At 40.4% G+C, this 24770-nt stretch overlaps 2 protein-coding genes across 6 annotated transcripts in view; one reads left to right on the plus strand and one right to left on the minus strand.

Moving 5' to 3' along the window:
• Positions 1-16488, plus strand: part of myh11a (myosin, heavy chain 11a, smooth muscle) — a 31489-nt gene extending 15001 nt beyond the window's left edge. For 3 of the 4 annotated variants that reach the window (XM_041981921.1, XM_041981920.1, XM_041981922.1), the window contains 35 exons: positions 81-144; positions 282-380; positions 577-720; positions 850-945; positions 1061-1179; positions 1265-1417; positions 1544-1717; positions 1851-2024; positions 3486-3600; positions 3725-3918; positions 4017-4138; positions 4225-4294; positions 4389-4549; positions 4769-4877; positions 5011-5142; positions 5316-5522; positions 5637-5774; positions 5852-5975; positions 6080-6251; positions 6348-6560; positions 6721-6865; positions 8277-8483; positions 8558-8662; positions 8780-8932; positions 9064-9312; positions 9560-9772; positions 9862-10074; positions 10184-10345; positions 11208-11336; positions 11423-11511; positions 11604-11727; positions 11810-12018; positions 12156-12264; positions 12355-12527; positions 15161-16488. In XM_041981921.1, coding sequence (XP_041837855.1) covers positions 81-144; positions 282-380; positions 577-720; positions 850-945; positions 1061-1179; positions 1265-1417; positions 1544-1717; positions 1851-2024; positions 3486-3600; positions 3725-3918; positions 4017-4138; positions 4225-4294; positions 4389-4549; positions 4769-4877; positions 5011-5142; positions 5316-5522; positions 5637-5774; positions 5852-5975; positions 6080-6251; positions 6348-6560; positions 6721-6865; positions 8277-8483; positions 8558-8662; positions 8780-8932; positions 9064-9312; positions 9560-9772; positions 9862-10074; positions 10184-10345; positions 11208-11336; positions 11423-11511; positions 11604-11727; positions 11810-12018; positions 12156-12264; positions 12355-12527; positions 15161-15290 — 5190 coding nt within the window. In that variant the 3' untranslated portion in view covers positions 15291-16488. Of the gene's footprint in view, positions 1-80; positions 145-281; positions 381-576; positions 721-849; positions 946-1060; positions 1180-1264; positions 1418-1543; positions 1718-1850; positions 2025-3485; positions 3601-3724; positions 3919-4016; positions 4139-4224; positions 4295-4388; positions 4550-4768; positions 4878-5010; positions 5143-5315; positions 5523-5636; positions 5775-5851; positions 5976-6079; positions 6252-6347; positions 6561-6720; positions 6866-8276; positions 8484-8557; positions 8663-8779; positions 8933-9063; positions 9313-9559; positions 9773-9861; positions 10075-10183; positions 10346-11207; positions 11337-11422; positions 11512-11603; positions 11728-11809; positions 12019-12155; positions 12265-12354; positions 12528-14643; positions 14677-15160 lie in introns of all 4 variants that reach the window. The other variant, XM_041981923.1, reaches the window with a different exon arrangement.
• A 35-nt stretch (positions 16489-16523) lies between these two features.
• On the minus strand, positions 16524-24153 carry LOC121637701 (nuclear distribution protein nudE homolog 1-A-like). 2 transcript variants are annotated; one of them, XM_041981926.1, is made up of 10 exons: positions 23979-24153; positions 23514-23604; positions 23245-23398; positions 21832-21980; positions 21261-21397; positions 20573-20749; positions 20403-20488; positions 20166-20317; positions 19958-20064; positions 16524-17796 (listed from the first exon to the last, which is right to left on the minus strand). In XM_041981926.1, the coding sequence occupies exons 2-9, from the start codon at positions 23597-23599 to the stop codon at positions 19971-19973; spliced, it is 1035 nt and encodes a 344-aa protein (XP_041837860.1). In that variant the 5' UTR covers positions 23600-23604; positions 23979-24153; the 3' UTR covers positions 16524-17796; positions 19958-19970. The 2 variants fall into 2 exon arrangements, with proteins under 2 accessions (XP_041837860.1, XP_041837859.1); XM_041981925.1 differs by lacking the exon at positions 16524-17796 and adding an exon at positions 18795-19822.
• Positions 24154-24770: the final 617 nt, after the last annotated feature.

The following is a 24770-nucleotide window of genomic DNA, read 5'->3' on the forward strand; positions in this document are numbered from 1 at the left end:
TTCTCTTTTAAAGTCAGCTGTTTTGTTCTGGAAATCACACGATTTCCTCCCGTAACTTCTACTGTCTTCATCACGCTCAGGGAAAATTCATCCGGATCAACTTTGATGTGACCGGGTACATTGTTGGAGCCAACATTGAGACTTGTATCCTTAGTCATTCATTCATTTATCCAATATACTCATTCTGAGAAACACACACACACATACACACACACACACACACCTGCACTGGACTAATTGGGTGTAGAAATAAATGATATTCTTTAACTAGTTGCTCTCAGACCTGCTGGAGAAGTCTCGCTGTATCAGACAGGCAAAGACAGAAAGAGCTTTCCACATTTTCTACTACATGATAGCTGGTGCCAAGGACAAACTGCGCGGTAAGAAAACTAAATGCTAAATATCTATTTCCTCACAAACTCAGAAAGATGCTGTTGTTATTCTACAACTAATGCAAAATCAAAATAATTAAATTAGTCCTCAGAAAACAAACCTGTGATGTTAAGTAATGTTATTTTCAATTAATACTCTGCAGAATAATATACAACTCTTTATCTTTGCTTATTTGATAATCAGAGGAGCTTCTTCTGGAACCCTTCAGTAATTACCGCTTCCTGAGTGCTGGCCACGTTCAGATCCCTGGCCAGCAAGACGACGAGATGTACGAGGAGACCATGGAGGCCATGAACATCATGGGCCTAACTGAAGAGGAGAGAATTGGTACCACTTTAAATGAAATGTCATATGATTCTTGCTGGCTTTGAGAGGTTGAGTTTCCTGTCATACAACACATCTTTTAACTCGGCTAAAATGGTCAGTATTGGCTGTTGTCTGTTTTTTCTCTTGTAGATATATTAAAAGTTTGCTCTACAGTGATGCAGCTTGGAAACATTGAGTTTAAGAAAGAGAGGAACCAGGAACAAGCAACCATGCCAGACAACACTGGTTAGACACCTTTACCCCCAACTAGTACAAAATCTATGTAGACCATTTAAAACACAGTTCATTGATTGCCTTTTTTAAAATTAAGTATAAAACACATGTCATCTTGCCTCTCCAGCGGCCCAGAAGGTGTGTCACCTGCAGGGCATCAATGTGACGGACTTTACCCGAGCCATCCTCACCCCACGTATCAAAGTGGGCAGGGAGGTGGTGCAGAAGGCACAAACCAAAGAACAGGTAACAGACATGTCTCATACCTGTCATCCAGCTGATTTTGTACCTACTGAATACCTTAGTCTCTCATTCTCTGTGTATTTGTCAGGCCGACTTTGCTACTGAAGCCTTGGCTAAGGCTATTTTTGAGCGGTTGTTCCGTTGGATCTTGGGCCGGGTCAACAAAGCTCTGGACAAAACCAAGCGTCAGGGAGCATCTTTCCTGGGAATCCTTGACATTGCTGGCTTTGAGATCTTTGAGGTATAGAGATGTTTATCTTGGAAGATTCAGGAAACAAGCAGCCCATATTTGCACTGTAGCGAATTTTGTCAAATAAACTGAGGCAAGTGATTCATGTCTTCAGCTGTGCAATTGGTTTTGTTGCAGGACAACTCTTTTGAGCAGCTGTGCATCAACTACACCAATGAGAAGCTGCAGCAGCTCTTCAACCACACCATGTTCATCCTGGAGCAGGAGGAGTACCAGAGGGAGGGCATCGAGTGGAATTTCATCGACTTTGGCCTTGACTTGCAGCCCTGCATCGAGCTCATTGAGAGACCTGTAAGTCATACATAGACCGTATAAATCCCAATACCAACTGAACCTAATGCAGTAACAAGTTCTCTGGCTAATCACAGATCTTTTAAATTTAGTATGTTTGTTGTTGTTAAATTCAGTTGTGTAATCTCTCCAGAACAACCCTCCCGGCATCCTGGCTCTGCTGGATGAGGAGTGTTGGTTCCCCAAAGCCACAGATGTCTCTTTTGTGGAGAAACTCCTGAACACACAAGGGAACCATGTGAAATTTGCCAAACCGAAGCAGCTTAAAAGCAAAACAGAGTTCTCTATTCTTCATTATGCTGGGAAGGTGAGTATGAATTTTGCTGATGATGATATGACCCAGCTCTGCCGGGAATGAGCCAGCAGCTTCGCGAAGGCCGTGAGGTCTGCAAATAGGCCCAGAACTAAGGCATGCAAAAAGGAGAAAGAAAAGGCAGCGAGAACTTAGACATTCATATAATTTTATTTTTTAGGTCCTTAATAAAATAGGTAAAAAATAAAATACAAACAAAAGACTTTTTCAGTAACCTACCAAATTAAAATACACTAGATTTCAGTGAGGTACTTGTATCTAAACAAGAAAACAGCTTAACATGTGCTTACAAAGCATAGGAGGAAGGAAATGTTTACAAAGTGAAACACCCAAAAATAAATAAATAAATAAAAATGAGGAACTAAAAACTTAACGTTAAAATTTGAAAGGCCGTAGCTCTTGGTTACAAATGAAGGGATCCATAGAGAAGCTGAAGTCCAACCTTCAATATCCTCAAATAAAAATAGAATAACCCAAATAAATAAATGAAAATGGTGTATGTATGTATCTATAAAGCTTCAAGTGAGTGAAAACAGATTCCCTTTTATGTGATTCTCTACATTTAGCATGAACTAAAACTTTGAATGTCATAATAACCAAAAACCAGACGACTAAATATATTACAAACTTGTCATTGTGAGAAAAGAAATAAAGGGGACAGAAAATTCCTTTAACATAGTTTTCAAGGAGCGTTATTTTAAAAGGCAGTTATTCAGGAATAAGCTATTAGAGTTAAGTACATGTTGTCATACAAGCTTTTGAAACAGAACTAGAGATTCTGAAAGACAACAAAGTTAACAACATTAGAGGAAAGTAGCATGTGTGAGGCTTCACTTACTTCATTTCTCTCTAGACAAGTCTTTACCAGGGAAATTTAGGTGTAAAAGACAGAGCAAAAGTAAAAAAAACATAGGGCAAACACAGTATTGACAGTATTTGATAAATATTCACATACTTTGGACTGGACAGTACAAACATAAATAAAATAATTAAAAAAACATAATTAAGATATATTGCACATGAAAGAGAGCAGATGTAGGAGCAATAAGACTGATTGAACAAACTGAATCAGTGTGTGGTGTTATTATAGAGAGCTGTTATACAGTTTGATGGCTGTGGTCAGGGTGTTAAAGTCTTGTACTGAAGGTCACCACAGCAGGATATATCAGGTAGGTGGAGCTGGCCAATATCCTTCGATCTGCCACCTATCTATCTATCTATCTGCCACACTGGGGAAACCCAGGATAGACACGGCTCTCCTAACCAATTTAAGTCTTTTGCTGTCCTTGATATACAAAACAAAAAAAAAAGGGACTTATCATCCCTCATTTACATATTGAAAAAAACATAACACAGTACCAAAGACAGATGAGAAACATGGTTAAAAGTGTTTCTCCTTTTCCATCTGATAATATGTTTCAGTAAAGCCTGCATATTATCGATGTTTGTTTTTAGGTAGACTATAACGCCACAGCCTGGCTGACGAAGAACATGGATCCCCTGAATGACAACGTCACAGCGCTGCTCAGTAATTCCTCCAGCCCGTTTGTGCAGGACCTCTGGAAGGATGGTGAGAAGTGTGAACACCAACGCACACACACAAAACCTGACTGATCTGAAACCGATTTACAGCAGACTGTAGAGCAAACACAAGCGGTTTGTTCACATTGTTGTGTGTGTGTCGTGTGTTTCAGCGGACAGAGTTGTGGGTCTCGACACGCTAGCCAAGATGACAGACAGCTCTATGCCAAGCGCCTCAAAAACCAAGAAGGGCATGTTCCGCACTGTAGGACAGCTTTACAAGGAGTCTCTGGGAAAACTCATGACCACACTGCACAACACGCAGCCCAACTTTGTTAGATGCATCATCCCAAACCACGAGAAGAGGGTACAGATGTTCAGAAAAGCATAAACTTTGAAATACAGCAATGGAAATAGAAGAAATTACACTATTTCCATTTAGCTAATCAAATGTGATCTTCTCAGGCAGGGAAGCTGGATGCTCATCTGGTCCTGGAGCAGCTGAGGTGTAACGGTGTGTTGGAGGGAATCCGAATCTGTCGACAAGGTTTCCCGAACAGAATCGTCTTCCAGGAGTTCCGCCAACGGTGAATGATGAACAACATGCACCAGGTTTTAAATCTGCTTCCTGACATTGCTGTATCAAGTGTGACATCTCCTTATCTTTTCACAGCTATGAGATCTTGGCTGCAAGTGCTATTCCTAAAGGCTTTATGGATGGCAAGCAAGCCTGCTGCCTCATGGTGAGGGCAAAAGTTCAACATATCTATCCATAATTATTAAATTTAACATACATTGAAGTAATTATTTTGTCTTTCACACTGATCCTCTGTGTAGATCAAGCATCTGGACTTGGACCCCAACCTGTACAGGATTGGACAAAGTAAAATCTTCTTCCGTACAGGAGTACTTGCCCAACTTGAGGAGGAGAGAGATTTGAAGATCACTGTGATCATCATCGCATTCCAGGCTCAGGCGAGAGGCTTCCTGGCCAGAAAGTATGAAAATAAATTTCTCCAAAGTCATACTTTACTCTTTAGAAAACAACTGCCTGTGATGAGCCGTGCTCTCCACATCAAGTGTTTTGGACAGTAATTTGGCTTCATCTATTCAACATTAGAGGGAGGATTACACGATGGCACTCTGTTTTCCTTCTGTCTTTATCACCATAAATTAGAAGAGTGTATTTAATGGTTTTTACTGATGTGTTTTTAAAGGGCATTTGCCAAGAGGCAACAGCAGCTGACAGCCATGAAAGTGATCCAGAGGAACTGTGCCGCCTACCTCAAACTCAGAAACTGGCAGTGGTGGAGGCTCTTCACAAAGGTCAGTGGGCCACCTTCATTTATATTTGTCTATATTTGTATTTTTATGTAGAATAAGTTAAAGGAGAAATTCAGAAAGTTAAAAACTGCTTTTATATGGTGCTCAAGATGGTGTTACTTCCTCCTCTGAACAGGTCAAGCCTCTGCTGCAAGTGACCCGACAGGAGGAGGAGATGAGTCTGAAGGACGAGGAGCTGCAGAAAGCCAAAGAAGTGGCCACAAAGTTTGAGTCAGAGCTGAAAGAAATCACCCTAAAACACACTCAAGTAAAGAATGAAACACATTCCTTAAATGAGTTTGTCTTCCTAAAACTGGGTCCAGCTTCCAGTTTAATTTCTCATAATTAAATGAAACAGTGACAGAAAGCCAGAGAGAGGAAGATACTGTGAGTGGTGTACTAATGCTGAAACTAAACAGCCTCCATCTTTGTGTCCTACAGATTGTTGAGGAGAGGAACGCGCTTCAGGAGCAGCTTCAGGCAGAGACAGAGCTGTTTGCAGAGGCTGAGGAGATGAGGGTCCGTCTGGCAGCTAAGAAACAAGAGCTGGAAGAAATCCTGCATGAGATGGAGGCAAGGCTGGATGAAGAGGAGGAACGCGCTCAGGCATTGCTGCTGGATAAAAAGAAGATGCAACAGCAGATGCAGGTCTACATATCAGTCTTGATATCTGTTATTGCAGTTTTTTTTTCTGTGTTCAGCTACCTTTAATGTGACAAATGAAGATGCTGCTGTAGAGACTGAGAGTTATTTCATGTGCAGGAACTGGAGGAACATTTAGAAGAGGAGGAGGATGCCCGTCAAAAGCTGCAGCTGGAAAAGGTTACGTGTGAAGGAAAGATTAAAAAGTTGGAGGAGGACGTTCTGGTAATGGAAGACCAGAACAACAAGCTTCTTAAGGTAGGTTTTTGGATATCTCCATTTATTTGAGACCTAAGTCAGTCTTTACTAAGACAGTTTATATATGATGTTTGTAGGAGCGCAAGCTGATGGAGGAAAGAATTGCTGACTTCAGTGCAACCTTAGCAGAAGAAGAAGAAAAATCTAAGAACCTCACCAAGCTCAAAAATAAACATGAATCCATGATTTCTGAATTGGAAGGTAATCATCTTTTTATGCATTACCATAACCATTTCTGCTAATACAATGCAAGCTGTGTTATGTAGATTTTTTAATGCTCTCTCTGTCTCACTCTCCTGTTTTAGTCCGCTTAAAAAAAGAAGAAAAGACCCGCCAGGAGCTGGATAAGGCAAAGCGCAAGTTGGAGGCTGAGTCCAATGATCTACAAGAGCAGATAGCCGACCTGCAGGCCCAGATCGCTGACCTCAAAGCGCAGCTTGCCAAGAAGGAGGAGGAACTGCAGAACGCTTTGGCCAGGTGATGCCAGATTCTGAGTCATTCTTTTACAAGCACCAAATTTTCATCGTAACTGTTTCTTTTCTGTCAAGATAACTAGTATCTTTGCTCTCTCAGGTTAGAAGATGAGACGGCCCAGAAAAACAACGCGCTGAAGAAGATCAGAGAGCTGGAGGGACACATCTCCGACCTACAAGAGGACCTTGACTCTGAGCGAGCGGCCAGAAATAAAGCAGAGAAGATCAAACGGGACCTGGGAGAGGAGCTAGAGGCCCTCAAGTCTGAGCTAGAGGACACCCTGGACACCACTGCCACACAACAGGAGCTAAGGTACATCACCATAAGCTGAAGTATGCAAATATGTATTCAAAGGATTTATATAAATTTAATTCATATTAAATATTTGGCTGATAGTGCCTCTGATAACGATCAAAAGTATATTATGCTAAATATGTAAAATTCTGATCAAGTTTAATCTGTCTTTCTGTAGAGCCAAACGTGAGCAAGAAGTGACGCTGCTGAAAAGAGCCATGGAGGATGAGAACCGCACACACGAGGCTCAGGTTCAGGAGATGAGACAGAAACACACTCAGGCCGTGGAGGAGCTCACCGAGCAGCTGGAGCAGTCTAAACGGGTGGGCCTGCATTAATACACACATAATGCACTGGTCAATAAGCCAGAGTTAGGCTCTTAACACTAACCTGCAAAAGCATTAAAAAGCATCTAACTCAAGCAATAAACTAGTATTGTCTGTACACATATAGTGAAATAGAAAAGAACCAGTTATATCATTAGGCTCTTTGTTTATAGCAGCCTGTCACAGACAGTATTTATTAATATTTCATTATATACATCAACAAAAACAACAAAAATAAGTTTTACAAATATAAAATAGTATTTTTGCAAGATGATTCCCAAATAACTGCAGCCTGAAAACTTGGTATATCTCAGCTTGGTGTGCAGCAGGTAGAGGACAATAGAAGTGTCAGGCCTTTTAAAAAAAAAAAAAAAAAAGGCTTAAAATTAACTGTATCTAAAAGCAATTTCCCAGGTCCAGAAAAGTCCAAGAAAAACCTTAGAACGGCCCAGAGAAATGCATCTAACCCTTCAGTTGATTCATCTACTGTTCACTGAAGCTCATCAGATATGGTCTTCACAGAATGGCAGCCATTCTAAGGAAAATGGGAAGAAAAGGCTGAGGAATGCGAAAGGACACAAGATTTGGATTTAAAATGGAGTGGGTAATCCTCCCCAGAGCCTGGACCTCAACATTACTGAAGCAGTGTGGGATCACCTGGACTGAGATCAGAACAAAAGGCAGAAAAAGTCCTTCAAGAAGTCTGGAGAAATATTCTTGAGCACAACTTAAAGAAATGACAGAAAGTTTGTCTGGAGAAATAAAACAAAGTTAGTCAAACAAATTTTTTTAATTTTCAGGCTTGCTAATATTATGCAAGAAAAATACTGCTCAAAATAATAAAGGGAACACTTAAACAACACATGTTCCAGTTAAAGGCAGGCAGGCCAGTCCATAGCATCGATGTCTTCATCATGCAGAAACTGCTGACACACACCAGACACATGAAGCCGAGCGTTGTCATGCACCAGAAGAAACCCAGGTCCCTCTGCAGCAGCATACGGTCCGACAATGAGTGAAGGTTTCATCCGGGTACCTATTGGCAGTCAGAGTCTCATGTTACCTGTTGTGGTGGGAGCACTGGCAAAATGCTGACGTGACCACAAATCACCCAGAAAGGATGAAGACAGGGAAATGGTCTGTGCTGGACCATTCCTTTATAGGGTTGGTCTTGCTAATTGTCTCTCATTTCCACCTGTTGTCTGTTCCATTTCTTTTTTTTTTATTTTTTTGCCAGATATATTGCATTTTATCCATGTTTGCATGGGTCAGATTACTGTTGCACCTATATTGTTCTGCTGACAACAAATAAAGAAATTGTTGGCTCAAGACACTTGCACACCACTGTAAGTTTATTTTCACTTATCTACAGTATATACTGACATCTTCCCTTGTTTCCTCTGCTTAGGTGAAGACAAACCTGGAGAAGGCTAAACAAGCCCTTGAAAAGGAAACATCTGAACTAACTATAGAGGTCCGGTCACTGACTCAGGCCAAACAGGAAGGGGAGCACAAGAGGAAGAAGCTGGAGGGTCAGGTGACAGATCTTCAATCACGCTTCAGCGACAGCGAGAAGCAGAAGGCTGAGCTGGGCGAGCGCTGCTCCAAGATGACTGTAAGTGTCTTTCATTTTCAGTACTCCATGTGAGTACCACACATGAATTCTAAGAAAATGTTAATCTCTGGTAGGTTGAACTGGAGAGTGTGACAAACCTACTGAATGAAGCAGAGGGCAAGAACATCAAACTGAGCAAAGATGTTACCAGCCTTACTTCCCAAATCCAAGACACACAGGTAAATTATGTGCTTAAACATTCAGCAAACGAGTCACTGCTTTCTTGTAACAATGAAAAATATCTATAATTCTAAGTGATTTGAACCATTAAGCACTGAGCTGCTGTGTTGCTGCAGGAGTTACTGGCTGAGGAGACACGCCAGAAACTGCAGTTCTCCACGAAGCTGCGGCAGGCAGAAGATGACAAGAACAGTTTGCAGGAGCAGCTTGAAGAGGAGATGGAGGCCAAGAGGAATGTGGAGAGACATGTGTCCACGCTCAACATCCAGGTCAGAAATCACACTAGTGATATTTTAGGTGTAAAAAAAAAAAAAAAAAGAACATCAAAATCAAAAGGAGAGAAGCAGAAGCTTCAAATAAACTGAAATGTATCTTTAACACAGTTTTGGTTTGTGCTCAGTTATCAGACGCAAAAAAGAAGCTGGAGGAGATGTCAGGAAACATTGAGCTTTTTGAAGAGGGAAAAAAACGTCTGCAGAGAGATTTGGAGGCAGCTAACACTCAGTTTGAAGAAAAGGCCTCAGCTTACGACAAGTTGGAGAAAACCAAAAACCGTCTGCAGCAGGAGCTGGAGGACACACTGATGGACCTGGACAACCAGAGACAGATTGTGTCAAACCTGGAGAAGAAGCAGAAGAAGTTTGACCAGGTCAGAGAAATCAGGAAAAACTGGCTAAGTACAAATTAGAATTAAATGTGAGTACTTTGTGCTTTTCTAGCATTAAAGGATAACAAAACCTTAAGCTGTTAAAACTTTCAGGATTTTGGTCCCTGTTTAGATTTTAAAGATGATAATTGAATCTGATGTTGTAAAATGTTAATGCATGAAAAGGACCTCTTAAACAGTGAAACAGTCCCATTAATCCATCATAATAACTATCCATTCTGACCTCCAGATGCTGGCGGAGGAGAAGAGCATCTCTAGTAAATATGCGGATGAGAGAGATCGGGCAGAAGCTGAGGCCAGAGAGAAAGAGACCAAGGCTCTGTCTCTAGCAAGAGCTCTGGAAGAAGCCCAAGATGCCAGAGAAGAACTGGAGAGAGCCAACAAAGCCCTGAGGTTGGAGATGGAGGACCTTATCAGCTCCAAGGATGATGTGGGAAAAAATGTTAGTGCTGAAAAATCACAAAGAGAATTTATTTAACTCAAGAGCATTTCTGTTCATTTTAAAAATATACATATTTATACTGATGGCAGGTGCACGAACTGGAGAAGTCCAAACGAGGCCTGGAGGCACAAGTGGAAGAGATGAAAACCCAACTGGAGGAGCTGGAGGACGAGCTGCAGGCGGCTGAGGATGCCAAGCTGCGTCTGGAGGTTAACATGCAGGCCCTTAAAGCCCAGTTCGAAAGAGACCTCCAAGGACGGGATGAGATGGGCGAGGAGAAGAAGAGGCAGCTGGTCAAGCAGGTAAAGAGGCATTAAAAACTTTTATCCTTCCGCCAGGAGTATGTAATCTTATCCAGCCTGAAACGGCTTCAAAACAGCTGGAACGATAAACGATGTGTTCTGATGGCAGGTCCGTGAGTTGGAGACAGAGCTGGAGGATGAACGCAAACAGAGAGCTCTGGCAGCGGCAGCCAAGAAGAAGCTGGAGACAGACATGAAGGATCTGGAGGGACAGATTGAGACGGCCAATAAGGGAAGAGACGAAGCCATCAAGCAGCTCCGCAAACTCCAGGTGGGTGAGAAAGGATGGAGCAGTAGATTCAGCAGGCCTGAAGGTTCTGTCTTTTTACAATAATTCAAAACAATTTAATACATTTGTTGTAGTTAATAGTTTGGTTTTTTATAGATCAGATAGAGAAAACGATTACTGAATCACCTTATCATTTGCATTTCTAACAAAGATACCAGCTCAAGTCCAAATGTAAATGAGTCTTTAGTAAAAAGAGAGTTCATAAGCCTTTAATGAGCTGCTTTAGATGACTGATGAAGCATGGCCCCATTTAAAGAACTCCTTCAATAAAGTGATTCAAGTCAGACTGTAGCTCAGGATGTCAGCTTAGCTGTGTCTACATTTGGAGCAAGAACAAATAACATAGGAAGGTTGTAAAAGGTAAAAATACAGGTTAAAAAAAGGACAGAAAACTTAAAGCAGTATGCCTTGAAAATGAGAAATCCACAATTAAATAAACTGAAACAAGCCACCAAAATCAGTGAAAGGAAAATGAACTATAAAGAGAAGAAAACGAGATTAGAGTGGGTTGAAGAAAAATTTTCAGTGATGATCAGTCTACGTTGGGGATGATACCAAAACTTTTATGTGGGCAGAAAGTTTAAGCTGTTAAATTATGCAGTTTTGTGCAATATCTGTGACTTATTTTACTTTTTCTTTAAATATAACACCTTTTATGAGCTTCCTGCAAGAGTTTACTTTAGGATTGCAGCCTTATAATTAAACAGAACTTGCTCTGTAGAGCTCTTATACACATCACTTGGCTACAGGTCAAAGCTCTTGTTTAAGTAGTTGTTGAGTTTGATGTCTCATCTCTCTCCCTGTTTCTCTCTTTGTATATTTTTGTTTCCCTTGCTCCGTCCAGGCCCAGATGAAGGACTACCAGAGGGAGTTGGAGGATGCCCGAGCTGCACGGGAGGAGGTGCTGATCACTGCAAAGGAGAGCGAGAAGAAGGCAAAGAGCCTGGAGGCTGAGCTCATCCAGTTACAGGAGGTAACGCTGCAGATTCCTAACAAGGTAATAACTTCACTGTGACGTGAGGCTTCAAATAATTGGATGCACCTTTAATCCACTTTTAGGAACTGGCTGCAGCTGAAAGAGCACGAAAGCAGGCAGAAGCTGAGAGAGATGAATTGAACGATGAGTTGGCAAGCAATTCTTCTGGAAAGTGGGTGAAAAGTTCATGCTGCTGCTTTATCTGTGAAGTGAACAAAGAAAACAATTGATGGTGACATTTCCTGCTGTGGTCCGCGTGTTCAGGTCGGCTCTGACGGATGAGAAGCGTCGCCTTGAAGCGAAGATCGCCCAGCTAGAAGAGGAGCTGGAGGAGGAGCAGAGCAACATGGAAATCCTTAATGACAGGCTGAGGAAGAGCACGCAGCAGGTGACCTGGCTGGAGAAGCTACTACCATGACTTGATAAAATAATTAGCGTTGACCTTTACTCTGGATGTGCTCCATCCTCAGGTTGATCAGCTGAATATTGAGCTGCAAGCGGAGCGCAGCACCTCACAGAAGAACGAGAGTGCTCGACAGCAAATGGAGCGCCAGAACAAGGAGTTGAAGGCCAAGCTCCAAGAGATGGAGAACCAGGTCAAGTCCAAGTTCAAGTCTTCCATCTCTGCCTTGGAGACTAAAGTGGCACAGCTGGAGGAGCAGCTGGAGCAGGAGAACAGGTCTGGGACAAAGAAGATCACAAAGCATCTGTCTGATAGCCAAAACTTATATAAACTATTAAATGGTTTCATATACAGATAAGCTAAACCTGGAATTTACATGTGTGCTCAATAAACTTTTGCCCATTTTGTCACAGGGACAAGCAGGCAAGTGCCAAGAGTATGCGCCAGAAGGACAAGAAGCTCAAAGACTTGATGATGCAGGTGGAAGACGAGAGAAAGCAGGCAGAGCAGTACAAAGACCAGGTAAAAACACAAGACGTCGTACAAAACATAGAAAAAGATGCACAGTTTTGCGTATTAACTCAGAAAATTCTCTCTGTTAATACAAAATAGGCAGACAAAGCAAATTCTCGCATGAAGCAGCTGAAGCGGCAGCTAGAAGAGTCAGAGGAGGAGTCTCAGCGCGCAACAGCTGCCCGCAGGAAGCTGCAGCGGGAGCTGGATGAGGCCACCGAGGCCAATGACGCCATGAGCCGCGAAGTCAACTCTCTCAAGAGCAAACTCAGGTAGGGTGAGGTACCGAAGAGCCGGTCCGTTTTCATGTTTCTGTTCCTGGTGTTTTTGTCTTCTTCATTTTCTTATTTCTGTGGTGCTAAAGTAGAACACAGATTCAGCTGGAAAAACATATCAATTACATTAAGATTACAACTGTCCTCAGACCACCTACAGCAGTGTGCACAAGTCTTGAGCCATTCCTTATTTATTTATTTTTTAATATATATTGGCAGCAAAGTGAGAAACAGGTGCAGTGATTCACTAAAACATGCTCAAACATTAACAGAAATCTGGTATAAAATGCAAAAATCAGAGTTTGTGTAACTCTAATAGGCATAAAAGTACATTTACATGTGACACCCTTATTCTTCAACAGAGTTTGAACTCTCATAAGCTAAATTTATACCCACACGGCATCTGCATTCGGTAGGGCCGGTGCAGCTGACACCTGTAAAATATGCTCTTGCACTCGAACGTATGGTTACGCCATCGTGTTGCAGTTTCTCTTCTGTGGAAAATTCAGCAAGAAACTCCAGAAATCCAGAAACACGTAATCACAAACCGCATTACTTCTGCATAACCACCCAGTATAAATCCAGCTTTCCTGTAATTTCTTCAGGAATAATTCTCCAGGTTCCTTGAAGGACTTTCCAAAGCAACAAGGACTTTCCAAACAACACTGCTTTAATAATTTAGAGGTCTGGGCTCTGGGGAGGATTTATCCTTCTATCAGACTTGTCGCCACTGGTTTTCAATCCAGTTTTTGTATTATTTGTCATACCTCAGCCTTTTCTACTCGTTTCCCTTCCTTAAAGCAACACTGCATACATTTCTGACCTTAAAACTGAGCTTCTGCCTCATTTTGATATCACAGTGACACAAAATATTTCTGAAGAAGTCTGCTTCAAAATTTTCCAGCCTGAAGCACCATGTAACAGCACAACATATTCAACATACTAGCTGTACTGAATGTGCACTTATGCTAAAAAAAAAAACACAGGAGTACATTGTCAAAGGAAGTGAGGAGAAAAAAAACAGGGACAGAGCAAAAGATAAGACAAGAGTCAGCATCAGACTGACTTTTACTGGCTCTATAAGCTCAGAAGAGGCAGGATGCAAGATGGTTGCTGAATTAGTCTTCATTAGGGGGCGCCAACGTGGAAAAATCCACCAAAGTTCAGTATGCAGCCATAAGAATCGCCTCAGTGGAGACAATTTCTGATGAGGCCTCAGTGAACAGAAGGATGTGATGCATCTCTCATGACCTACGTCAGTTTTTTCCTGTTACTTTTCATCCCCTGTATTTTTTCTTGCAGTCTTGACACATCCTCATTTGTCCTCCATTAGTTCAGATTCTGTGAAATCTGATATTTTCCAGATATCAAATCAAATTAAACCAGACTTTATTTATAAAGCACTGAAGGAAGGCAACAAAAAGGGCTTTACATGATGAAAAAAACAATTCATGCACATGAAAAATGAAACAAGCCTTTACACACATCAAAATAATTACATATTTAATAAAAAAACAGTCGCATGCACCCACACACACAAACACACCCCCCCATTCTGCACAAACATGACCCCCTTATTTCCGTCTTTAAACTGAATGTAGGTATAAAATACTAGAAGCAATAAACATCTGTTTCTATCGCTCTTCCTCTATATGCAACTAAAGACAGAACAAATCATTTGACTTTGCAACACTCTTCTTTCAAAATGCCTAAAAGATACCACTTAAACTAGTTGAATTATCTGCTACTTGTGGACATAAAACTGGTTCAGCCCTTGATTTGGGTGTTTATGCTTGAATGATTCATAGGTCACTCTTAAGTGCCTGAACAAGTAAAAGCCATATTCCTCAAAAAGTCATCAAGGCCTTTTTTTTTTTTTATATAAAAGATTACATCAAAGTTTGGCTCCTAGGAAACAAAACAAAGAAATGAGGGGTGGTTCAAGACTCTTAAAAGTGCTAAAGGGCACTCTGTCAGCGAAGTCATCTTATAAGGATTGTAAACAAACCTTAAAGCACTACAACACGTATTAAACATTTATAATCATTGAGGAGGAAGATCTCAACACAATTTCTGAGAAAAACCAAAACAGTAATGTCCATCTCTATTACAGAGGCAACCCTGAACCTAAGGAGTAACACAGCAGGTACCTCTGCACCTAAAAATGCCCCATCATCATTTCTCATTCATTTACAATGACTTTTCATCCTCCATGCACTTTTAACACTCATTTCTTTCATTGAGGCTAACTGTGAGAAATGCGGCTTATCAGCTTCCAGTAACTTAAAATAAATTATTAAATATTAAATCTCTCTATTTAGTTCTTATTCCCTTGATTTGATGGCCGTGTTTCTCTCAGTGCTTGGTTTAAATGTCATAAACCAAACTCATTTTCCTGTGCAAGGACTTAAATGAGTTACAAAGATAACCAGCGAGCTTGAGCTGTAACCGAAGCACAGCCTGTTACATTCTGTATTCCATCGATCCTTCCTGCATTGTGCAACACCTGACTGGTTTTCAAACGCACCTCAACAAGCACAGACCCCAGCACGTCCTCTAAATGTGACAATGTGTTTCTTTTTTTTTTGTTTGTACCCGTGTCTTGTGTGTGCACTTCTGTGGCTCTGCAGGCGTGGAAATGAACCCTCCTTTGGCAGCACGCAGCGACGCATGGGCGGAAGCCGAAGGGTGGTTGAGGATGCCTCAGAGGAGGAACTCGACTCCCAAACCGACTTCAATGGAACAAAGTCTTCGGAGTGAGGGGATGTTAAGGATATCCGAATTACTGTTCAGGGCAACGTCCACCACTTAAAACAAAAAGTTACTTCAAAAGCCTGCTTTGCTTTCTTCCACATCACTTCAAAATATGTTATTTTCTCTCATTCCCAGTAGTGATCTTATCTTGGAGCACATGTTCTTTACACAAAACAATCAGGACTTAATCCACAAAGTTGTTCTGGTGGCTCTGCTCATGTGTGACTTGCTGTTTGTTTAGTTTTTAACTTACACTGTTTGTTACTGCACTGAATGACTTTCTTTCTTATGCAAGTTTTGTACACAATAATAATAATAAAACTTGGTGCCTCTAATTACCACCTGCCTTAAGTGTAAAGCAGAGAAAAGTGAATCTAAAAATGTGTAACTACTATGAGCGACTGTCGTCCTGTTGCCTGTGACTGCTGTTACCCTCTCAGAGCAGCACTGAACTGGGTTCAGATTGAACATGTAGTCATTTCTAAATCCAATCAGTGTTGTTTCCCAAAAAATATTTAGCCCCTACAACATATTTTCTTTTAGTCACTGTTTTACATTTTTTGCAGAGTTAACTGTGCCATTATATACTTGGCACAAAATTTTTTTTTTTTTTTTTTAAATCTACCCCCTTTAATGAAATCAGCTGGTGTTGTATTATAAACAGTTGGAAAGCCCAATTAGTCACCTTTACGACAAGGTAGAACTTGAAAGGATGGTGCAATGAGCTGTGAAATGAGCAACACAGCTAATAAAGATAAGAATATTGCAGGGGATTTGGCACATTTTTTGGGCAGATTCCGCTCACATTAGCTGCATTATTCATTAAACAGAAGTGCAATTTTTAACAAGTTCTACCTCATTGTAAAGGTAACTAATCAGGCTTTCCAGCAATGTATAATATAAGATGAACTGGTATTATTAAAGGGGGGAAATAATCCACCAAACATAAATTTCTGGATTTTTTTGTACTAAGTTTCAATTTAGATATCTTTTAGTCTTGTAATGGCTAAGACTGAGGTCAGAGAAGTATTTAGGGTCACGTCATAAATAAAATCATGATCCAATTGTCAATTTTGGTCACTTAACAGCAATTGTATTATTTTATATCTCCCCTTTGCTCAGATATAAAAAAAAAATCTCATTTGATAATGTTATATATCATCAACTAATGTTTACATGACACCTTTTGTATCTATTAATTGTTGAACACCTGCACAAGAAATAAAGACATTAAAAAAATGGACTTTTTCCTTTTAATTTCTTTCTTGTTCAGTAACTGAATTGATTCACAATTTTGTGACTTCTTCAGAACAATAGGAAAACAACTGCAAACCAGCAGGATAACGGACAGGTATAATACCTCAGGCACGTACAGAAGCAGTTGAGGAGGCGCTGAACACAAACACCCAGAACACAGAGGTCAAGTATTACAATTAGTTAGCTCCTCTTTGCCCAAAAGAGACTAAACAGCAAATACAACTTCAGTTCTCATGTCAAGATTTAGTCCCTATACTCTGGCTACAGTGTGAAAACGTAACAGTACCATCTGCTGAATGAGCTGATGGATGGCAGTTATGGCAATTTCGGGTTAACCAGAAAATATTTCCAGGAAACACCCGGCTATTGCACCAGATTCACTATAACTCCATAAAAAAAAAAATAAAAAAACAAAGCAGGAGCAATGTATTCAATACAGGCTCTACATATCTGCAGATATTAACTGTGCTTATCTTTTAACATGTTTAAATCTATTATTGCTTCATGTCTTCTCCCAAACGTTCATGTAACCCTTGATGGCAGAGTGGATTTCCCAAACCTATAAGAGAATTACTTGTATACATTCAATAGTGCCCATCTAAATTTATTAGCTAAAAAAAATTAGAAAACTTATTTTAAAAAAAAAAGGTTCCTCAAAGACTAGATCATAAATCTACAGCATGACAGATCTCATCTCTGAGGCAGAAATCTTAAAACTACTTGTCACATTGATCATTTCTGCATACAAGAAAAAAAAACGAATCTGAGACAAGTCTGGCAGGAAACAGATACTCAGAAGGAAATATACTTTCCCTTATTAAGAAAAAATAAACAAAAAAAAAAGCAGACAACCAACATCAGTATGTTAGTAAAGGGATTTTTTTTTCAAGTTAGGTTGAGAGGTATTGATGAGCAGTCAGTCTTACCTGCAGTACACACTAACCAGAACGCTTCAAGTGAATTATTACTAACATATAAAACAAGTAAACACTGGAAGGGACGGGGGGGAACATAGATTTTTCACTTTTGCATCAGACAGTTGTATATTTTGTCACTGATTTCTCAAAGTGTCCCTGTTGCTTTGGATAATTGTCATTGTGTCTCAAAACTGATCAGCTGTGACTCACAATTCTGCCAATCTAATCGTAAAATGCCTCCCATCCATTTTCTATACTTGCTTATTCCAGTGCAGGGTCACTATCCCACCAGCTACCAGGTACAAGGCTGGGTACACCGTCGACAGGCCGCCAGTCCACTGCAGTAAAATACCAACTATGATCAGTAAAAATGAATAAAAGGCCTGGGAAAAAAGAAGAAACGCAATCTTTAATTTGTTTGATAAGTCTGATAAATCCCGAAGGGCTCAGGCCTGGTACACACATAACGATTATTTCAATCTTATGAGATTTTTTTTTCTGGTCAAGACATCACACGTGAAGATAAAAAAAAATCTGTTTTGATTGTACTGTGTGTGGTGTGCTTCGAAAATGTAATCACAGGACAACACACACATAACGATGCTGTCCCGCAACTCATCTACAATCTAGTCATCTGAACCAGATAAATGTCAAAACGTAGAAGAACCATAGCAACAACCGGCAAAAAACAAAGAAGAAACATAGTAACAATCGGAAAACACAACACACAGCGTGGCAGAGGATATATAGGACGAGAGAATCATGGTGGTCTTGGGACTACTGTTCACATAAAAAGCCAAAACTGAAAAAAATAACAGACTGGAGACAGCGTGAACATGGACTTTGTTTACTTCCTTGTTCTCCAGCCAGCTCGCTCTCTGATTGGCTACATTCCATACCACGTTACCATCCATGCAGTCACAATGCACGAGTCGTTGGCGTTCCTCAGAAATGGGCTCGGAAATATTGAACATGTTCAATGTTCCCAGTTGTCGACTACGACCAGTTTTGGAGCGGACTATCTGGACAAATTGGCTCGTAACACACCACAGACCAAATGATAATTGGACAGGGAAAATCACACGATGATCAGGCGTGTGCCATCTGAGGTCGAGAAGAGGCAAAATCTAGACAAAAACAGCCCAAAAATCGTTATGTGTGTACCAGGCCTTAGCTTGATTATTCATTCATTCTCTGTACCGCTTTGTCCATTAGGGGTCATGGGTAAGCCGGAGTCTATCCCAGCATTTTAGCAGGGGAGAGGCAGGGTACACCGTGGACAGCTCACCAGTCCATTGCAGGGCCAACACACAAAGGGACAAACCATTCACACACATACACACACGCCCTAGGGAGAATTTAGAGTGACCAATTAACCTAACATGCATGTATCTGGACGGTATATCTGTGAGGCTGCGGTGCTAACCATCACACCACCATGCAGCCCTTAGATTGATTAGCGGTAGGAAAATTTTGAGGTTTGTGTGGTTTCAGATGGTGACAACTCCTCAACTGTGGTCTCATTTTGAATAGTAGTCAGAATTTGTCCATGATCTACCAAACAGACTGCTGGAAGTTAGACACTGGGCATGTTTACATAACACTACAGGGGGAAAAATTGCATTATTTACACTAAAACTAGACATTTAAAATGCACGTAAACATATTTCTGACCAAAATAGAAGGTCTCAAAACCAAACTAATCTGCTTAGATAATGCATTTGGGAAGAAACCATTCCAACAAACTGAATGCTCATTAATACTAAATTCAGAGGGGGGGGGGAGTCACTGCAAAGCAAGGCTCAAAAATGATGAGGTAATATCACTAATGAAGGCAGTGAGGCTAAAATACTAAAACTTATTTCTTCTCAGCTCATTAATTCACTCAGTCTGGAATCTCACACAAAAAATTAATCTGACAACTGATCATTGCAAGCCAATGTTCAAAGAAAACACATGTTAAACCTCAACATTATTCTTAAATGAGCATATTTTTTATATGGAGAAAGAAAACAGCTTCTGACTTTTTCTTTTATCACAGCTTTGGTTTGAACTCATAAATCACAATCCAGTTTCTTGGTCCCTATGACTGAGTCACTTTCCAGTGCCTGTAATTAACTGGTCCTTATCAATTAATGAGTGCAGCAGCTACACTAAATTAGTTTTGTGGGTTCTGCTGTGCTTGATTCATCACAGAAAGCAGTAAGCATAGAAGGTCTGAGACACTGCACAGTGGAATTTATGGTGTGAATGATGGGATCTTCAAGCCGTGGTGCTGCTTCCTGTGATATGATAACGTATTAGCTTGAGGCAGCAGGAGTCCATACGTTGATGGATGGTGCCGATCTACTTGCCGTGAAGACCCTGGTGCAAGATAAGACGTTTTCTTGTTAAACTAGCTCCACAGGTTAAGAGGCAACAAGAGAAAGCAGCTTAGCTCAAAGTCCTGTTACAGTAGCTTGAGAAAGAGGGAGGAGGGTTGGAACGGTGGTGTCTCACCATTTTTCTCCTCTTATAGCAGGATCTTGACCCCTCCCTGAGGAGAGTGGGGACCCTGTGAGAGCCCTCTTGGAGGAGCTGGTCCAAACTCTAACCTCTTCACCAAACTGAAAGCCAAAAAAAGGCAGATAGACACATGAGCAACCCGGACATGAACATATCCTCGAATAAGCAAAACCAAATGGTGTTCTGGTGTCTTCTCCCTCACCTGTCATACTGAGGAGGGCTAAAACTGCTGGCTTGGACCTCAGGACCAGCTTCTGAACTTGGAGGACTACCAGACCCAGGTAGGAGCGCTGGTCTACTCACAGTGGTGTCGTATACAAAGTCTCGACAAGATGCTAACTTCGACTCCAAATTCTGACAGGGATCACACAAAAAGTCTGCTCAAACATGCAAATCCAAGGTCGTGTTTTGTTTTGAATGTAATCATAGAAACTCTTACCCCAACTTTTCTCAGCAGCTCCCCCACAATATTTAGTGCAGATATTCTAGCAGATGTAGTGAGAGGAGTCCCTGTTAGACCATCACCTAAAACAAAACAGACAGCAGCAGCTAAGTGCATAGTATGAAAATTTAATTTCTAATACCAGCTTAGTTATTAATGTCAACTACCTCGCCGGATACTGGAGTTTGGAGGCGTCATGTAGGAGCTGATCGGTTTGGAGGGTGTGACGGGGATAGATGTGTTCACCGAAGAGGAGCACGGCAGATCTGGACGATCTGCATCCTTGCCCAGGCTGCTAGATGGTCGTCTCTCCTTCTGTCGTACAGCCAGCTCCTGGCGAAGGTCTGTCATAAACAAAACCAGATATGAGTCAGCTTTTATAAAATACTGTCACACATTACATTTTATTTAGTATCAAAATTCAAATGGAGAGGCTTAAAACCAACATAAATTACTGATATCTCAACTGTTTGATAAAACAATTCATACTTGAAGTCATGAAAATTTCACACCTAACGAGCAGTGATGTTAGTGTACTCTAACAACAAGTCACCCAACAACAACATGGCTGCGTTTAAATCATCCAGAAGGCTGAGCAGTTGAAAACATATTGCTGAATTAAAACTACACATCAGCTCACTTATAAACAGAGAATACAAATAACAGAAATAGAATCACTACATAAATGATTAAAAGCGAGGAACGAAGGTTGAGATTTTATTCATCCCTGAAGGGAAACTATAAACAAACACTGGACTTGTTTAATTAATCTAGTATCAAAATCCACTGAGTGAGGTAAAGGAGAAATCATGAGGTCCTGTGAACTTGAGAAGTCACAGCCAGAGTCTTGTATACCTCGTGCTTCGTCCTTGAGTCTCTGAACAGATTCGAGCAGGTTCTCTTTCTCATCCAGCTCACTTTCCAGGAAGGCGTTTCTCTCAATGACCTGGTTCATCCGTTGCTCAAAGTCCTCCAGAGACATGATGGTAGCCCTGACCCAAGCAGAACACACGTCCATGCATGTTAGCCTCACTGGAAACATACTTATTGGTGAATATAACTATATCAGTGTGTCTATATGCATTAAAGTCAGAGCAAACCTTTTCACTGTGGGATATTCCAGCACGTTTATATAACAGTTCATACAAAAATTCAGTTTAAAACACTTAACGTATTATATTATAACAATGTTAAGAAATTATTTTTTGGTTTTTATCTCTGCACTGCGTGTTTCATGTAAATTCTCATCAGCTGCAAGGACGTAAAGGAAGTAAATAATGGCATTTAAGGCTTAAGCCTAAGAGAATGTAGTATAAATAATTATAATACAAACTAAGAAAACAAAACAAATTTAAAAAGCAAACAAAAAAAAAAAAAGAAAAAAGCAATCTGCAAAATAATTACATAAGACATGCTAATCACTGACCTCTTAGTCCTCTCTAGGTCATCATTTGACTGCTCCAACTCCCTGATATACTTCTGTAGATGATCTCTAACTGCTGTGGTCTCTGCCAGTTCTCCTTCCAGCGTTGAGATGTGCCTCAGAGCGTCAGAATGCTGGGCCTCAAATTTCTCCTGTCAACAGCACACAAATCAGCTCACAATGACACTGCAGATGCTACAAGGAAAGGCAAGTTTATTTGTATAGCACATTTCATGTACTAGACAATTCAATGTGCTTTTCATAAAACATTAAAAGCATTGCAGCGGGATGCAGGAAGCAATAACAAGTGCATTAAAAACAAACTTTAACTGAAACAAAACAAATTAAAGAAAAATAAAGAAAAAAAGCTAAAATAAAGTAGATAAAATGCAAAAAATAAAGTTCCAGTTTGGGTAATGTAAAAGTTGTTTTAATAGGCAGCAAATAGAAAAGTTTTTAACCCTGATTTAAAACTGCTGAGAAGTCCAGCAGACCTGCAGTTTTCTGGGAGTTTGTTTCACATTTAAGGAGCATAAAAGCTGAACGCTGCCTCTCCATGTTTAGTTCTGACTCTGGGAACAGAAAGTAGACATGACCCTGATGATCTGAGGGATCTGGTTGCTTCATAACGAACCAGAAGATCCTGCATGTAATTTGGTCCTAAACCATTCAGTGCTTTGTTTACTAACTGCAGGATTTTGAAGTCCATTATTATGACAGACAAGAAGCCAATGTAAAGATTTGAGGACTGGAGCTATTGATCAAGAATTTGATCGATGCAGTTGATCTGAGTTTGGATCGGACTATAGTCTCCTGGTGAGACGGTTCTGTAGATTTGTCTCTCATCAGCGTAACTGTAGTGCTATGTCTTACATAATTTGAGTGAGTGGCAGCTTGTAGATGTTGAACAGCAGTGGCCCGAGGACGGAGTCTTGGAGAACTCCACAGGTTGTTTTGGTTTGCTCAGATTTATAGTTACCTATAGACACAATATAACTATAGACCATGTCAAATGCAGCACTGAGATCTAGTAGCACCAGCCAGGACTGAAATGTTTCCGTCATCTGTGCTCAAGTGGATGTCATTAAATATCTTAACTAGTCTCAGTGCTGTGACGGTACAAGTTCATGGCAGGTTAATGCAGCTACCAGCACATTTTATAAGATGGCAAGTATTTTTTGTTTTGTTTTAGATTGAGACATTTAATGACTTACTGATAGACATACCTTTTCCTCAAACTTTTTATGTAAAATCCTGTTCTCACTATCTATTAATACTCCCCTCCCCATGGAGTAACAACAGCAGTCAGCTGCTTTATGGAAAGGCAAGATTCTTCCAGTAATTGTAGATGTAGTATGAATGTGGGTTAACTGCTTTAGCTTCATGTACCAACTATATATAATCAATGTGCTCTACCTTTATACTTTCCAGTTCTAGCCGCAGTCGATTGTTATCCAGCAGCAGGTCTTTGTTTCGACCCTCACACTGCTTCAGCTCTGCTTCCAGTTCTGCTTCATAATCTCGACTCATCTGCTGGAATTCCTGCAGCTCTTCCTGAGACTCCTCTGCCCTGGTGACAAAGGTATCTTTTAACACATCTATAATATTGTTGTGGCTATCAATTGTAATAGTTATTTTTATTTAAAAGGTAGCTGGTTGAGTACCAGTATGTCCTGAATAGTTACCTTTGCTGATGTCTCTGAGCCTGCTCTTTCCAGAACCCCAGCTCCTCCTCTAGAGATGCAAATGAATGTGCAACTGGCTCCACCATATTTGCTGCTCCGTATAAGAATAATGGTGAAGTACATCAAATTAGAGCTTTTCATTCTTCCGTCATCTACTTCGAGGACACGTCCTCAAAATTCAAAACCCACAACCGTTAGCCAACGCCGATCGGGTTAGCTAATAGAAGTCATCCCAAATGTGAAGTTTTATCATAGTTATCAATAGTCGATGAAATAACAAACTGACATGTGGGCTTTTTGTTTTGGTTTAACAACTATGAAAATTTAGATAATTCGTGAGAGTATAGTATTGAAGAGTACACTAGCAAGCGTTTAGCTAACTCAAAGCTAACCAAAATAGCTAGGCGGCTATATCGGAATTTCCTATCACAAACCTAAACGAATCTGGCGAATAAGAAGACTCACCTGAATACAAGTAAATGATTACAACATGCTACATGGAGAGGAATGTATTTCGACGTTATGCTGGATTTCCAGGGGTCTGCGTCTGGAACTTAAACAAACTAATCTCTTGCTAAGTTAGGACGACATTCGACTCACCAACCAAATACAAACGAACCTTCGCCTTTTGGATGCCATTGGACATTACTAATGACGTAAGGTAAATATTAACCAATCATATTTGCTAATGGCTTAAAACCAACTAGCTGTTGGAAGGCGGAGCCTCAGACACCGTCTCCGCCTTCTGTTGTGATCACAGTGTAAAAGATTAGTCGTGATGCCTGCTTTTTGGGAGTTTTTTTGTGATAACTGTTGTCACATCGGAAACAGAGAAACTCCCATACTTCTAAGTTATCATAAGTATTCTAATGGAAATTAATTAAATAATTTATTTAATGAAAAGGTTTTTTTTATTAATTCCTCGAGGGAAATCATAATGTTGAAGTAGTTTATTATTATTATTATTATTATCATCACTGTTCGGTTTTAAATCCCTTATTATATTAGGAACAGTCAGGTATTGTCATGCTTTTCATGACTTAACTAAAATTCTTTAAATCATTTTACAACTTTAAAGAATACTCAATCAATTTTATTGTAAAATACTAGGGAGTTGTTATCACCTGTCAGTTTGGATAACTTCAGCTTATCTTCCTTTTATAACTGATGCCGGTGTCATGCCGAGAACTGCATGTCTGCCGAGATTTGCATGCCCATCGCGTGAACGCGCACCACTAAGCAAGCGTAATCGTGTCG

This window comes from Melanotaenia boesemani, chromosome 4, assembly GCF_017639745.1.
Source record: "Melanotaenia boesemani isolate fMelBoe1 chromosome 4, fMelBoe1.pri, whole genome shotgun sequence".
NCBI lineage: Eukaryota > Metazoa > Chordata > Actinopteri > Atheriniformes > Melanotaeniidae > Melanotaenia > Melanotaenia boesemani.